At 46.9% G+C, this 13,288-nt stretch overlaps 2 protein-coding genes across 4 annotated transcripts in view; one reads left to right on the top strand and one right to left on the bottom strand.

Annotated features, from left to right (window-relative positions):
- Positions 1 to 3,713, bottom strand: part of ARID2 (AT-rich interaction domain 2) — a 106,326-nt gene extending 102,613 nt beyond the window's left edge. For 2 of the 3 annotated variants that reach the window (XM_090137938.1, XM_031589557.2), the window contains exons 1-3: positions 2,858 to 3,713; positions 2,606 to 2,699; positions 1,398 to 1,495 (exon numbers count right to left, since the gene is read on the bottom strand). In XM_090137938.1, the coding sequence (XP_089994064.1) occupies positions 1,398 to 1,495; positions 2,606 to 2,699; positions 2,858 to 2,949 (284 nt within the window). In that variant the 5' untranslated portion in view covers positions 2,950 to 3,713. Of the gene's footprint in view, positions 1 to 1,397; positions 1,496 to 2,058; positions 2,315 to 2,605; positions 2,700 to 2,857 lie in introns of those variants that run through there. The other variant, XM_090137945.1, reaches the window with a different exon arrangement.
- A 1,255-nt stretch (positions 3,714 to 4,968) lies between these two features.
- LOC116226637 (uncharacterized) overlaps positions 4,969 to 13,288 on the top strand; it is a 49,393-nt gene continuing 41,073 nt past the window's right edge. The window contains exons 1-2 of the mRNA XM_090136332.1: positions 4,969 to 5,339; positions 5,601 to 6,147. Coding sequence (XP_089992458.1) covers positions 4,969 to 5,339; positions 5,601 to 6,147 — 918 coding nt within the window. The remainder of the gene's footprint in view (positions 5,340 to 5,600; positions 6,148 to 13,288) is intronic.

Raw genomic sequence — 13,288 nt, 5'->3', positions numbered from 1 at the left:
ATGGTCCAACAGAAGAAGCAGTAACTATTTTCAATGATTCAGTAACTCTTTAGCAACACTACCATAATATTATGTATTAGAGAAAGAAAATAAACAGGACAGCCTAAAGTGAGCTTCCCACTTCATTCCTAGGCCTAGCAGCAATCCTAAACTTTGCTAAAGCTATTAACCATAGCCATTTATTTCCTCAGTCTGGATCTTAAAGCAATCATATGTCAACACCAACAAAAAAGAAAAATTCAGTAACTACAGCTATCTGACTAAGGTTTTCCAGGCATCATTGTAACTCAATAACTGCTCTACTGTGCTCTGAACTCTACAGCTTCAAGCTGGAAGTCAATCTAGGACAACCAATAGAAAGTGCACCTGTACAATTACTGCATTTCCTAATTCAGAAGGCCAAACTGGAGACAGATAAAGCTTGTGTGTACTCAGATCACCAAAACAGAAATCCAAAAGCCCATACATCTTTCCTACATATTGCTCATCTATCTTATCTTTAACTGCAATTAAATATACCATCTATACAGTTCAGAAACATAAAACTACGTTCCTTAAGCAGTACGCATAAAACTTGATTCTAAATTAAATATGTCTCTACAAAGCACCTAGAGACACTATACATGCAATAATTTCAAAATCCTTCACGTAAAAAATAACCACCGAGTTAATCAAAATTAATTCTTAAAAAAAAAAAATCATCCAGTAACCGAACAGCACCACACACAGTAATTTAAAATATTCAACATTAACTCCATGCTACATTAAAAAATAATCTGCCTCATAAAAAATCATCTGCATGATTTCAAGGAAGGTAACCTTATTTTTAAAAACTGCAGCAATCTATTATTTTTCCAGTAAAAGAAAAAAATATATATTAATATTTATCTTTTGTACTCTAAAATAAAGCCTAATGAACGCTGCTAGTAATTGATAACAATATAATTTATCCCAAGCAGTCTGTCTTCCTGCTGATGTATTTTCACTCACTGCCTGGCCCCACTGAGCTGTAAACAACTTTACATACAGGAACACATTTCAGCGCTTCAAAAATTAAACTAAGTTTCTGTAACTGCAATAACAGGATCCCTCAGTAACTGTCCTTTAGTACCACCGTTCTGAAATGATCAGCAGAAACGTCTCCCACATATCCCGTTTATATACTGAGGATCACTTCAAAGTTTAAGGCTTGCAGATGTAAAATGCAAAGAAAATAGCTGCAAAACATAATTACCTTTAACCGAGCACTGCACCAGACAAACAAGGAATTGGACGTATTTTCAGGTCTGCATTACAGCATTTTTAAAGAGCGGGGGTATTTTTGTTATTGCACGCAACAAAAACCAAACACAATCCCACACTCACGAATACCACAGCAACAGCTTGGTAGCACTCACCGCAAGTAATACTGTTTTAAAGCGAAGGCAGCGTTAGAACAACTTCTGGGAAAGTTGAACTCCTCCACGATCTCACCCCACTGGTTCTTCTCGGAGACCTGTCAGAACAACACAGGCCCGATGCACACCGTGCCCCCAGCACCGCTCCACAGAGCCCACCGAAACAGGGGGCTGCCACGGAGCGAACGGATAAATATACTGAAATAAATAAACAGGAACGCGTGTGGGGTCGGGGCCGCATTTCCTGCTGACAGCCTTTCCTAGCCTTTCCCCCCGGGAATCCCCCCGCTTCTCCCCGGCGTTCCCCCCTCCCCCTCCTTCTCCTCCTTCCCCCCACAGCCCCGATTTTTATTTTTCACGCCGCGGGGTCGGGCAGGAGGGTTCGGCCGTTCCGGGGTTTGTTTGTTGTTGTTTCCCCTGCCTGGACAATAACCAATCGCCAGTCCCTCTGTCGCCCCCTTTTAAATCCTGCCGCGGTCCGTTAAAACCCGCACGAGTTGCCCACAATGCGGGGCGGTGCGGGAGGGGCGCCCCCTGGGCCGCGGGGTCCTACCGGCGGGTCCCCCCGGGCCGGAGCCACAGCCACGGAGAGGCCTTTCTTTTGAGGCCTACATCTCTGTCCCCAGCCTCGAAGCCTAAAGATGGCTATTTGATTACACACCGTCTCGGGTGCCCCTTTTGTTATTTTTCCCCGGGAAGGGCTCGGAGGGCAGCGCCCGGCCCCCCCCGGCCGCGAGGCTCGGTTCCTAGCCCATGCTCCGTGCCGATTATCGATGTTAAACATGCCCGCTAATTTTGAGTTGCACTAAAACTGCGCTCAGACTCTCCTCTTTCCGTCTGCCTGAGAGAGAGGCGGGCAGAGCCGCAATCACAAGCGAAACAAACTGCCCCTCGCGGCCCCGCTCCCCCCCTCGCCTTCCCCCGGGGCCCGGGGGGGGGGGGGGAGGGGTGGGGGTGGGCAGGGAACGGGGCCGGGGCGAGGCCGGGGCGGGGGGACGCCGTACCCCGATCCCCCCGCATCGCTCCGCCGACAAGGCCGAGCCACCAACCTGCCTGCCTGCTTCCTCCTTCCACCCCCCACCTTCCCTAACCCTCTGGAAATAGGCCGGTTCCCGGCACCCCGGCTCCCCCCGCCGCCCCCGGGGGTCAGAGGAGACTTTTGGGAAGAGGTTAGCGGGAGGGAAACCCAAATTAAAACTTCCACTCACCTTCCCAAATCCGCCTAAAGTGGTGACTCTGGTGTAGAGAGCGTGAAGATCCAGCTCCTTCCCACCCACCACAGGGATCTTCTTAAAAGGAGACCTGCCAAAGGAGATCCACACAAAACACCGCCACTTGTCAGCTCTGCCCCCTCTTCTCCCCTCGCCGGGGCCGCCGTGTCCTTCAGGGAAGGGGCTGGAAGTTGGATCTGCTCGGTTAAAGCCTCCCCCCCTCCCGTGCCATCTCCCCATTTTCCTCACCCTCTGCTGTGGTGAAACTGCCGCAGCTCGTCCAGGAAAGCGAGTCCCTTTCTCCGCTGGTCTGCGTGGTTTTTACCCGTCGAATTTGCCATTTTTGTATTAAAAAAAAAAAGGTCCTCGTAAAAAAAAAAAAAAAAAAAAATTAAATCCAATTTGAAAAAAAAAAAAAAAAAACGGCCGACGACAACAACAACAATCCCCGGCTCCTCCTCGCCTTTAAGAGACCCAGGTGCCCGTGCTCGGCCGGGGATCGGCCATGGAGAGGGGCTTGCTTGAAAAAAAGTTTAAAAGGAATAAGGGAGCCCCGCGAGTGCGGTAACCGCGAGTCCTGCCTCCACACAGCGCGCGGGCACAGAGACGGGAGCGAGAGGGGCACGCTCCGCGATTCCTCCTCCCGCTGCCGCTCTCAGCACCGCGAACCCAGCCGATCCAGCCTGCACATGAGACTCAACATGGTGCTGCTGGATCACACAATGAATTGGGTTACTGTTGTGGCGGGGTGGGGGGAGCCGGAGTGAGGTACTGACAGTGTGTGTGTGTTACAGACGCGGCTCCGCGCGGTCGCCCTCTCCCTCGCTCGCTCCCTCCTCTCGCACACACACACTGCACGGCTACGGCGGCGGCGGCGGTGGCGGCGGCAACGGGATTCACTTCTCTTCTCTCTCAGACAAAAAGATCTGAGGCCGCCGTGCTTCTGCCTGGACGAGAGCGCAACACAGCGGAGCCCGGAGGCCGCTCCCGGTACTGCACGAGGCAGCTCCGAAGGCAAAAGCCAGCGCAGCCCCAGCAAGCAGTTCCTGGCGGGGAACAATAGGCTCCTCTCGCCGCTAAGGGCTCATCTGCAATGTGCCGCAAACTTCACACAAAGCCGGGCGGAAAGAGAAGAGGGAGAGGGACGAGAGGGGAGGAAAAAAAAAAAAAAAAAAACGGCTACTACCGGTTGTTCCAGGGCGAGGGCCGGGAAACGCGCCCGCCGCGCCGGGCTCGCTCGAGCGGCCGCTCCCCGCTCCGGGGGGAGGGCGGAGAGGTGGGCTCGGAGCGCCGGGCCGGGTAACGAGCGCCCCGAGTTCGAGGGGAGAGGCGGCGGCGACGGAAGGGGGCACTGCCGGATTTTGACTTTCGGAAAAGTTTGGAGTCCCCCGGGCCGAGGTGTTCCCAAGGACAGGAAATCTCCCCGGATGGCGTGGGGGTGGGGAGCGCCGCGCGGCGGGGGCGGCGGGAGCCCCGCTCCGGGCCGGGGGGCCCGCACTGCCCCGAGGGAGGCGCGGAGCCGGGGCTGCCCCGGAGGACTGCGGCAGGGCCGGCGCTCCGCCAGGCCCCACAGCCGCGTATTTTTTCTTCTCGAGATACCGTGCCCTGTAATCGGAGAGCTTTAGGGCCGCTCCGCTCCATCCGAGACACGTTGCCGTGTCTGTACGTCGTTGAAAAGAACGCAGAAGCACGACGTTACTGAAGAAGGGAGGACGCGGCCCTCGCCCCAGGCAGGCGCTGGCCGTAAGCGGCAGCCCACCTTCCTCTGGCATATGGTGGTGGTGCGGTATTTGTAAATATTTCCCTCATCACGTGCATCCAGCGCCTCAGAGCGCAGGACGGTACCTGCGGCCAGGCCGGGCAGCTGGGGCGAGAGGGGCCTGCGGGGCCTTCGGCCCCAAACGTCCCCACGGCGAAGCTGCGGGGCTCCGGGTGGGCCTCGGTGCCTCCCTGCCGGCACCTGAGCTGCAGGTGGGGCTCCGGAGGAGCGCTCCTACCTCACAGCCAGCGCCGAGAGCCAGGGCCAGGCGGGGCCTCGCCTTGTCCTCGAGTAGAACTCCTGCTCGGTCAGCCAGGGGCTGCGGGCAGGTCGTGGCACAAGGGCGCGCTCAGGGGAAAGCTGTAATTCCCTTCTATTCCATACACTAACTTCAGAAAATAAAACATGCACACACGCACACATAATATATCTATATATTTTTTAAGGAAGATTTTTTTTTCCTCTCGAGTGCTGATTTAGCTTGAATGTAGACAGAGACACGCAGCCAGGCGCCTGCTGAAGGTCTGCCCTTGGGTCACACTTGTTGGGGTGCCAGGGAGCCAGGAAAGAAATGCCCGTTTCAAATTAATAAATATTGAGAATGGGCCTCTCTGTGTGGATGGAGTGCTGCTGCCTGAACTCCAGTGTAAGAACTGCAGTATCTACTTGCCGTGGCGTTAGGAGACACCCCCAAATTAGACCTGCGGCAGCTCCTGCTTTGCACCCCTGCTCTGTGGCACTCGGAGTTCCTGTTGCTTCAGCAGGGAGACTCCCAAAGCCAGAGGGACTGACAACGAGCGACCGAGGGTCCACACCGCTCTGTCAGACGCACGCAGCGCACCCTGCCTTCAGGAGGGGCGGCGGCGCCCGGCCGTGCCTTCCTGCAGCCACGGGGTCCCCGCGGCGCGGGGCGGCGGCAGAGGTGAGTGGCGCTCCTCGCCCCGCTCGGCGGCGGGCGGCCGGGCACGTTGCGTAGCAGGGCTAGGTGGGCTGCCATGCGGAGCGCGGCAATTGCGCACGGTCCCTTACGTAACCGTCAGCTGGGGATTCCCTGGAGGGGGTCACTCTATTCAACCATTAAGCAGACCCCGGCCGCCGCCGCGCCGCGCTCGGATCGCCGCCGCCGCCGCCGCCGCCGTCGTCGGTACCGAGGCCGCGGTCGCAGCCGGCGCGGCGGCTCCTCACAAAATGGCGGCGCCCATGGAAGCGGCAGCCCCATTTTGTGCCCGGCAGAGCCTGTCAACAAAACGCCGACTTGGCCGAGGCTGAGGAACAGAAGGCGGCGGCTCGCTCGCGTTACGGAGAGCGGAGGGAGGAGAGCGAAGGATTTCACCGCCCTCCCGCCGCCGAGAGGAGATTTTCTATACAGCGTGCGCGTTGGGGGAGGGAGGAGAGGGAGGTGAAGGGGGACGCGAGCAGCGAGCGCGTCAGAGGCGGCCTCGTCCCAGCGCGGAGCGGCGGCGCGGGGGAGGGGAAGCGAGGCGAGGCGGCGGCTTTGGCGGCGGCGGCCGTGGCGCTGCTACCGAGGGCGGCGGGCGCGGGCGGCGGGAGCGTGGGGCTCCGGGGCGTGAGGCGCTGCTCCCCGCGCGGGGTCCGGGCGGAGGGAGCGCTGCTGGCGGATCGTGGCGAGCCTGCAATGAGTGACAGGGCGATCCAGCGCCGCACCGAGCTAACTAGGTCACTGCCAGCACTTAATTACTGTTTGTTTCATTTTAGTGCGTGCCTTATGAATAAACCGGCTATTAGGCTGATGCTTCAAGTAACACTATCCAGCACCCAGGTACAGAATGTCTGTATGGGGCTCTTGTGATGCCGGCTCGGTAATAATTGCTGTTTTACATTAACGCGGCTGGGTTTCTGTGGCTCGGTTCTTCAGCATGTCGCTGAAATGATGGAGATCCATGTGATGAGGCTGCGTTGCATCGCCTGTCTTGCTATTTTTATGCTTTCAGGAGCTCCCTTCTCTTTGGAGGTAGAGAAAGGGCTTATGAATTAAGGTTTTTTTCCTGACTTACGTGCCTTAATATGCATGCATTTAATAATACCTAAATAAAGGAGCTGATGTATTTCGTTGTTAATGTGATAATTATTAATGTACCAACATACATTTCTAGTTAAGAATTAGGAAATATAGCTTGTTGTGTATTAAAGATCAGATGGTTAAAAGGGAAAAAGCACCGGAGCTTGTGTTGCTCTTTGTTTTTAACATACTCTTATTTATCTGTCTGGTAGCTGTCAATGCAATTTGAATTACTTTAAACTGTAAAATAAAACCTGTGCCATTATTAATTGTTTATAAAAGTTAATATGTACAATGAATTTTAGTGTGTAAGTGGTGTGCATGGAAGCAGCGTTCTTGCGGACAGTGCAGGTCCAGTAATTGAACTGTCACTGTTCAGTAGTCGTGGTTGGCTTTGTCATCGTTTGTTGGTTTTTTGGGTTTTGTTGTTGTTTTCTAAGTATCACTGTGTTAAACAGATTTTCTATCCTGATAGCAGTGTTCTGTGTTTGCAGTTTCAAGCCTTTCCCCTGAATCTTTAGTATTAAATTCTGTGCTTATCACCTGTCTGACCAACTGTTCCCATCCAGAGCGCAGGCTACAATTGCTCTTGTCAGCGTGCCACTGACTGCATTGGCTTTCTGGTGGGTGAATTACTCTTGCTCATTTCCATTTTCATTTTTGCTTGTGCTGCTCGTGAATTGTGGCAACATTACGGTTTGATTAGAGTAACTAGTATCACTAGCTGAGTGCTATTAATGTTAAATGGTAAACAGTAAATCTTTAGAAGCTGAAGTTAGCATAGTTAATTTGTGTGTATGTGCCAGTGTGTATATATGTGTGTTTTTAGAAAATGCGGCCTATTAAGTGGGCTAGAGGAGAGACTAAAATCACTCTGAAGACTGCAGGCAGCAGTGGTGCATTAATGTAGGTGCAGTCTGGAAATGAACACAAGAATTACAGAATGAAAATCTGATAGAGGAGAAGGGGTTAGAAATGTTGTGGTACGTTTTAGTGACGTTCATCTGAACCGTTTTTAATAAGATGTGTTAAAGTGTTGAAGTTAACTGCACGTTAGTCAAAGGGCTTCGCTGTTTGCGCAGCTTGCTGTGACAAATGCACCTTTTAAGAAGAGGTTAACAAGAGGCTCAGCAAGGGATTAGTTCTACCCCTTCTTACCAAGCAATATTTTAAAATTCTATTCCATATGATTGTGCTAGCTAGTTCTTAAAGATGCTGCTGCTTTGTAGTAAGTGGCTAGTCTTCAGTGGCAGTTTATTAAATCATAGATTAAAGAATTTAATACATGAAATTAAATGCTAAACAGTAGAGCAAAGGAGAAGCAAATGTGCAATATTATGGTCTACTTCTGCACGCTTGTACAAAATTTCCACTGCAGTTAGAGGAGTTAACTGCCCTTCCTTGCAGGCTTGTTTTGGATAATCTTACGTAAATAAATAAATAATGCTTTTGCATTGAAACTTTGTAAGTTGTTTATTTAATAGATACTTCCCTACTGAATGTGTTGTATGCCTTCCTCATCTTATTTTTCAGTTATTACTTCTCAGGAAGTAGAACAGTTGAAAAAATGGGCTCCATTAACACAATCTTAAATAATCAAGTAAATCACTTAAACATTTTCTTAAATATTTTCTATAACTATTGTAAATTTTCAGTATTTGCTGTTCTTCGCAGAGGTCCAACTATTGAAATCAATTCATTTTAGGATCATCTGGGCCCCAAATTAAAAACACTTCATAGTTGAAAGTTTTTCAGTTGAGCAATGTAGTATGAAACATGAAGCAGGAAAACCCTGAAAGCAGCCGAAGGAGAAGTAAAAAATAAATACGTGAACATGCTCCCACTTGATTTCAAAACTGCAGCGCTTTTGAAATCGTAATTCTTTTGTAGGTCCTGACTTTTGCGTTCTGAACACTTGGGATTGGCCATGCTTCAACAGTAAGATTAGATTAATGAATTCATCATAGCCTTTTCTTACATTTATCAGGCCAAATTATGGGCTGCATTTCGTAAGCCATCATACGTGTAATACAGACTAAGGCCTGAGTAGTGGAACATTTTTGAAGATTTTTACAAGCACAGAAGTCACGCACCAGTTTGCCATCAGGACATTGATGTTTTTTAAAAAGAAAAAGAATGGGTTAGCACTTAGTAAATGACCTATTTGCAGTATCACCTTGTATGATTGCATGATCTAGTGGATGGCATGCTTCCCCTGAAATAGCACTAGTGTGATTCATGTTTCTGGTGGCATGTGTGAAAGTTTGATTGAGATGCAAAACGGAAAGAGTTCAAAATGTTTAAAAGGAGCTGTGCTCAGAAATGCAGAAATTATTGATATATTTGGCTCAAACTAAAGGTTTTTGCAGAGCAAGAATGATGGTAGCACAACACTGGTGTGGGAGGTCTCATTAATGCAGAAAACCAGGCCTAATAACTTAATGTTGTTTTTTAGAAGTTCACGTGATAAAATGCTACTCATGTGAGAGTTCTCACTATTACAGATCTGCAAGCAGTAGTCACTCATCACATAGCACTGTCTCATCATTGTATTTTTACCAGTTCAAAAGCCAGTCAACGGTAGCTAAAAATATGTAGAAATTTCTGTAAGCAGGTGCCTTAGTTAACTTTTATAGAGGCATAAACGAAAAGGGAAGTAGTATAAATGTGTGGACAGACATTACATGTGACATTTTATGCATTTCACTATAATACACGCTACAAAACTTCTGAAAACCTCAGTAGTAAGCGAAAGAAAGACCAATTAAACAATGCTTTTGAAATTGCCCACACCGATCAATTACTCAATAGCAGTAAAAAAACATGAATAACCACAGGTGCGCTTTTGAAGGAGAAAATTTGTTGTTTAGCTGTAATTGTCAGTCTGCCTCTTGGTGTGTTACTTACTAGGGATTTGGCCTTACAGACTACAGATAGGTGAGCAGCATTGCATTGAGTGCTGCTGGGTTGTCCAATAAAAAGAAATGTTCCTCTGTTCAGCTTAACTGAAAGAAAAAAATATTTCAAACTTACTGCATTTGGTCACACATAACTTTAAAATTCCACTTAAATTGATTTTAAACTTGATTTTAAACTGTTTAGCTGTAGTGATGTCTAACAAAACAGAAAAAAATATTGGAAGAAACAGTTTTTGATGGTATTTACATATAAAGGCCTGTCAAATATAGCCAAGTATCAGTTCCTGTTGATGGCAGTAACATGATAGCATTCAAAGTTCTTAGGGGAATCTACGATGCTCATCTTCTCTAGATATTACAGGAAGGTTTGTGAGGCTGGGCTGCTACTCTTCTGGGTTTCAAACCTGAGCATAAGATCTATCTCACCCAGAATCTTGTTGCAAAGGATAACTGAAGATGCTTACGTGGCATTTAGGACTTGGTTTATTGGGCGTGGTAGCGAGGGGTTGATGGTTGATCTTAGAGGTCTTTTCCAACTTTAATGATTCTGTAATTCTAAGTAGTAAAGTGATTATATGATTCTGTATCACCAATTCTTGTTTTTTGTGGTTTCCAAAGGTACCAGGATCACTGTATTTAAGAGTGACTAATGTGCAGAGCTGGGAGAGTCTGCCTCTGAGCTGAGATATTCTTGAGAGAAGAGTGAACTTTCTAGTCCCTTAACAAGAGGCTAGAATGCAGTCTCTGGGTATAAGGTGAAGTAGCAGTGTTAAAATGTCTTACATTATCTTGTCCTTATCTAGATTGTGTGCTGTGTTGGGGAACTTCGCTCTAGGGAGAGGTCTCAGCCTTCTCTTGAAACTCCCTTGCCTATGTCAGAGAACAGTACAGAAGCTTGAAGAATTTTTTCAGTCCTGCTGAAGAAGGAAAAAGGAGATGAAAGAAAATGTGTGTGCTAGCAAGAGAATGAAAAAAACCTGATAGTTTTAGGGTAAACCCCACTCTGGCAGCCTCTCAGCAGTGATCAGTAACTCTCAGTGGCATCCGCTTCAGGTACATCTCCTTAGGTACAGTTGATGCAGACTTCGTTTTCATCTTTGGCTGATTTAGAAATGAATAGTTTTGCACATGTTCACACGATTGGTAATGTTAAGGCTTTATAGTTTTCAGTATTTTATTTCAGTTTCTAGAATGCAAACAAATGCCATAAGTCAAGTGCTGTACCAGGGACTGCTTGTGCTGTGTTCTCCAGTGTAAACAGCAGTGTTGGGTAAGGTTTTGGTATGGTTTAGTCTCTGAGAATGAAACTTCTTCCTTTGTCATTTCATCCATCATCGAGTTACCCTTATGTTAATTTACAAAGTGAAGATAGATTTATTTTTCAGTGCTACAAGTCCAGATTGATTTATAAGACAACGGAAGTGAAGTCTGACTGTAAGTTGAACCCTTAGAATAGTGTTTGATCTAACTGTGTTTTAATAAGTCTGGGATCATTCTTCACTGCATGTTAGGGAAATTAAATAATGTGGGTGATAGTTTTTCTTCAAGAGGTTTTCAAGCTGTTAAAGAACCCCCATTGCATTCCCTTGGAATTAGTTCTGCTTAGTACTTAGGAAAATGGAGCCACGTCCTTAATCAAGGTGTGTTGGCCATGTTTGCAGTGCTATACAAAAATGATAGCAGATATTTGATAGTGCAAGTTTCCTCACTTTAAATATTGTCTTTGTCCTTTTGCCAAAATGTGCTAACTAAGCCCTCAAAGATGTTTTTATGATAAATTTTATAATTTTGGGTTACTGCCTGGAGGCAAGTTCATCTCAGGATCCATTTCTTTATTTCTAGAAGAAAATATAGATACACTTGATTTACTCTTTTATTTTTCATATGCCGAAGAGTTCCTGACTATAAATAAAAGTCTGATAGTTTCTCTCTGCAACAGAACATTAAGGTGCTATGTAATTACGCACAAAATTCACATGTAAACATCAAAATAAAGGGTGAAAAATTCAGTGCTCGTTACGTAGGAGTTCTCCATGTGTGACATTGTATGTGTCTTTAATTATATGATCACACTTTTTTTATGCAAGATCCTTCAGTTTGAGATGCATACTGCTCACTGAATTTAAAGAAAAGGGAGGGCAGTAATGCGTCTGTATCTACATTATATTTGAATGTTTATCTGAATAGAGAATTTTTGCTTTTCCTTACAGGCTTTTTCCAGTGTAATCATTGGAAAAATATCTGAATGCTTCATGTATACAAATGCATTAACAACATTGAGAGGTAGTAACATTATCATCAGTGTTGTCAAAGTTAAGGCACAGAGGGATTCACTGCAAGAATGGCTGCTGATTTGGGGTGTTCTTCACTTCATCAAAGCAGAGTTTTAATGGTTGTAATTTACAGGTTATTCAAGAGTGAAGACAGTTCATCAATAGAAGAGCTCACCATGGCTTCAGAACAGTGTTTAATTCAGCTGGACCATGTCAGCTTGTCCATATGTTCTGTGGTCCTGTCTGTATTATTAGGACTTTTCTAATGGGGGATTATTGTGGTGCTTGGAAACTGCATTGAAGAAAGCCATGCAAGTATTGTAGATGCTGTCTGGTACCTACCTTGTACTGATATTTCAGTGTTCTACAGAGGCTTAAATTTGGAACTCAGAAAATAAGAAGCATTTAAAGAGAGGCCACCTGTTTGGTGTAAGAAACTCAGATCTCTGTAAATCCCCGATAAAGAGAGAAATAGAATTTGGGTACAACTATCAGGAGTAATTTGCTTTGGCTTCCCAACGTTGCCTCTGTCTCCCCTCCCCCCGGCGGCCTGCTTCCTGCACTCAGTGCCATGTGCCACGGCCACCCTCCCGGCCCGGGTGCCAGAAGAGGGAGCACCGAGCGCAGTGCAGCCCCGACCCTTATCGCAGTCCTCTGCTGCGTCACGTGAGAGTAACCAATCTGCAGCGCTGCTGACGCCACACGGTTGTCACAAAACCTCACTTCTGCTTGCTTTTTTTTTTTTTTCCTGTCTTTCTTCGTTTTTATTATTTTTTTTTTTTTCTGTTCACGTGCAGCTTGAGATTCAAAAGCTAATTGCTTTATCATGATAATCAATCGGAAAATTTCCCAGAAGACTGATTCCTGATTCAAAGTAGATCTTTGGGGGGGGGGGGGGGAAAAGTGCATCTTCCATTGTTCCTTAAAAGATGTCTCGGAACCTGAAGTCTGCTTGAAGTAGAATCCTGTAAATGTATTGTAAGTAGCCTTTTGGCACCATTTGCATTTATAGACTTTATATGCGAATACAGTATGATTGCAACCTATCTGTCCACTGGGCTTGAATACAGGAAGTTGGCTATCCTGTAACATCCTCAGGTCGTTCCAGGATAGTGCTAATTACTCAGAAGAACACTGCTAAGTACAGAGTCAGTGTATGAAAGGAGGGTAGCGAGTCCTCTACATGAAAACATAGTAAAAATTTTCCTCACAATGGGAGTTTTGGTGGTGACTTCATCTATGGCATTTCTGTAGTGTTGGGCATATTAACTGGCCATTTGATAGCGTCTGAGCTGTATCTCTTTGTTAGGCTGAGCTGTGCTTGCCATCCTGTGCTACCTGTAACTGTGGTTACAGAGTCTCAGTCCAGGCTGTCTGAAGCAGTTTGATCACCTAACTGGATGTCTTGGGAAAATTCTCTAAGGGCTGCCCTGGTGTGCGATTCTCTGTTCAAGGTGCTCTGGTGATTTCACTGCTTATAAAATCTTAGCCTAGAAAGTATTAGCTGATATCTCTCTCGTTTGTTTGCTTGTTTTGCTGCTTAATTTTATTTAGGGGAAAAAAAAGAAAAAAGCATTGCTTGGTGAATAGCTACAGACTATAATGATAAGAGCATTTTGTCCTCACTGTGGTACTACTAATTCCAGTTTGGTGTGACAATGATAGAAGAGCTTTATAGAGCAGTTTGTTTTATTATAAGCAGTCCTTATC

Source organism: Phasianus colchicus, chromosome 1, assembly GCF_987193195.1.
Source record: "Phasianus colchicus chromosome 1, bPhaCol1.hap1.1, whole genome shotgun sequence".
Lineage (NCBI taxonomy): Eukaryota > Metazoa > Chordata > Aves > Galliformes > Phasianidae > Phasianus > Phasianus colchicus.
The sequence above is the reverse complement of the archived record's forward strand: the minus strand, read 5'-3'. Positions and strand labels throughout refer to the sequence as shown.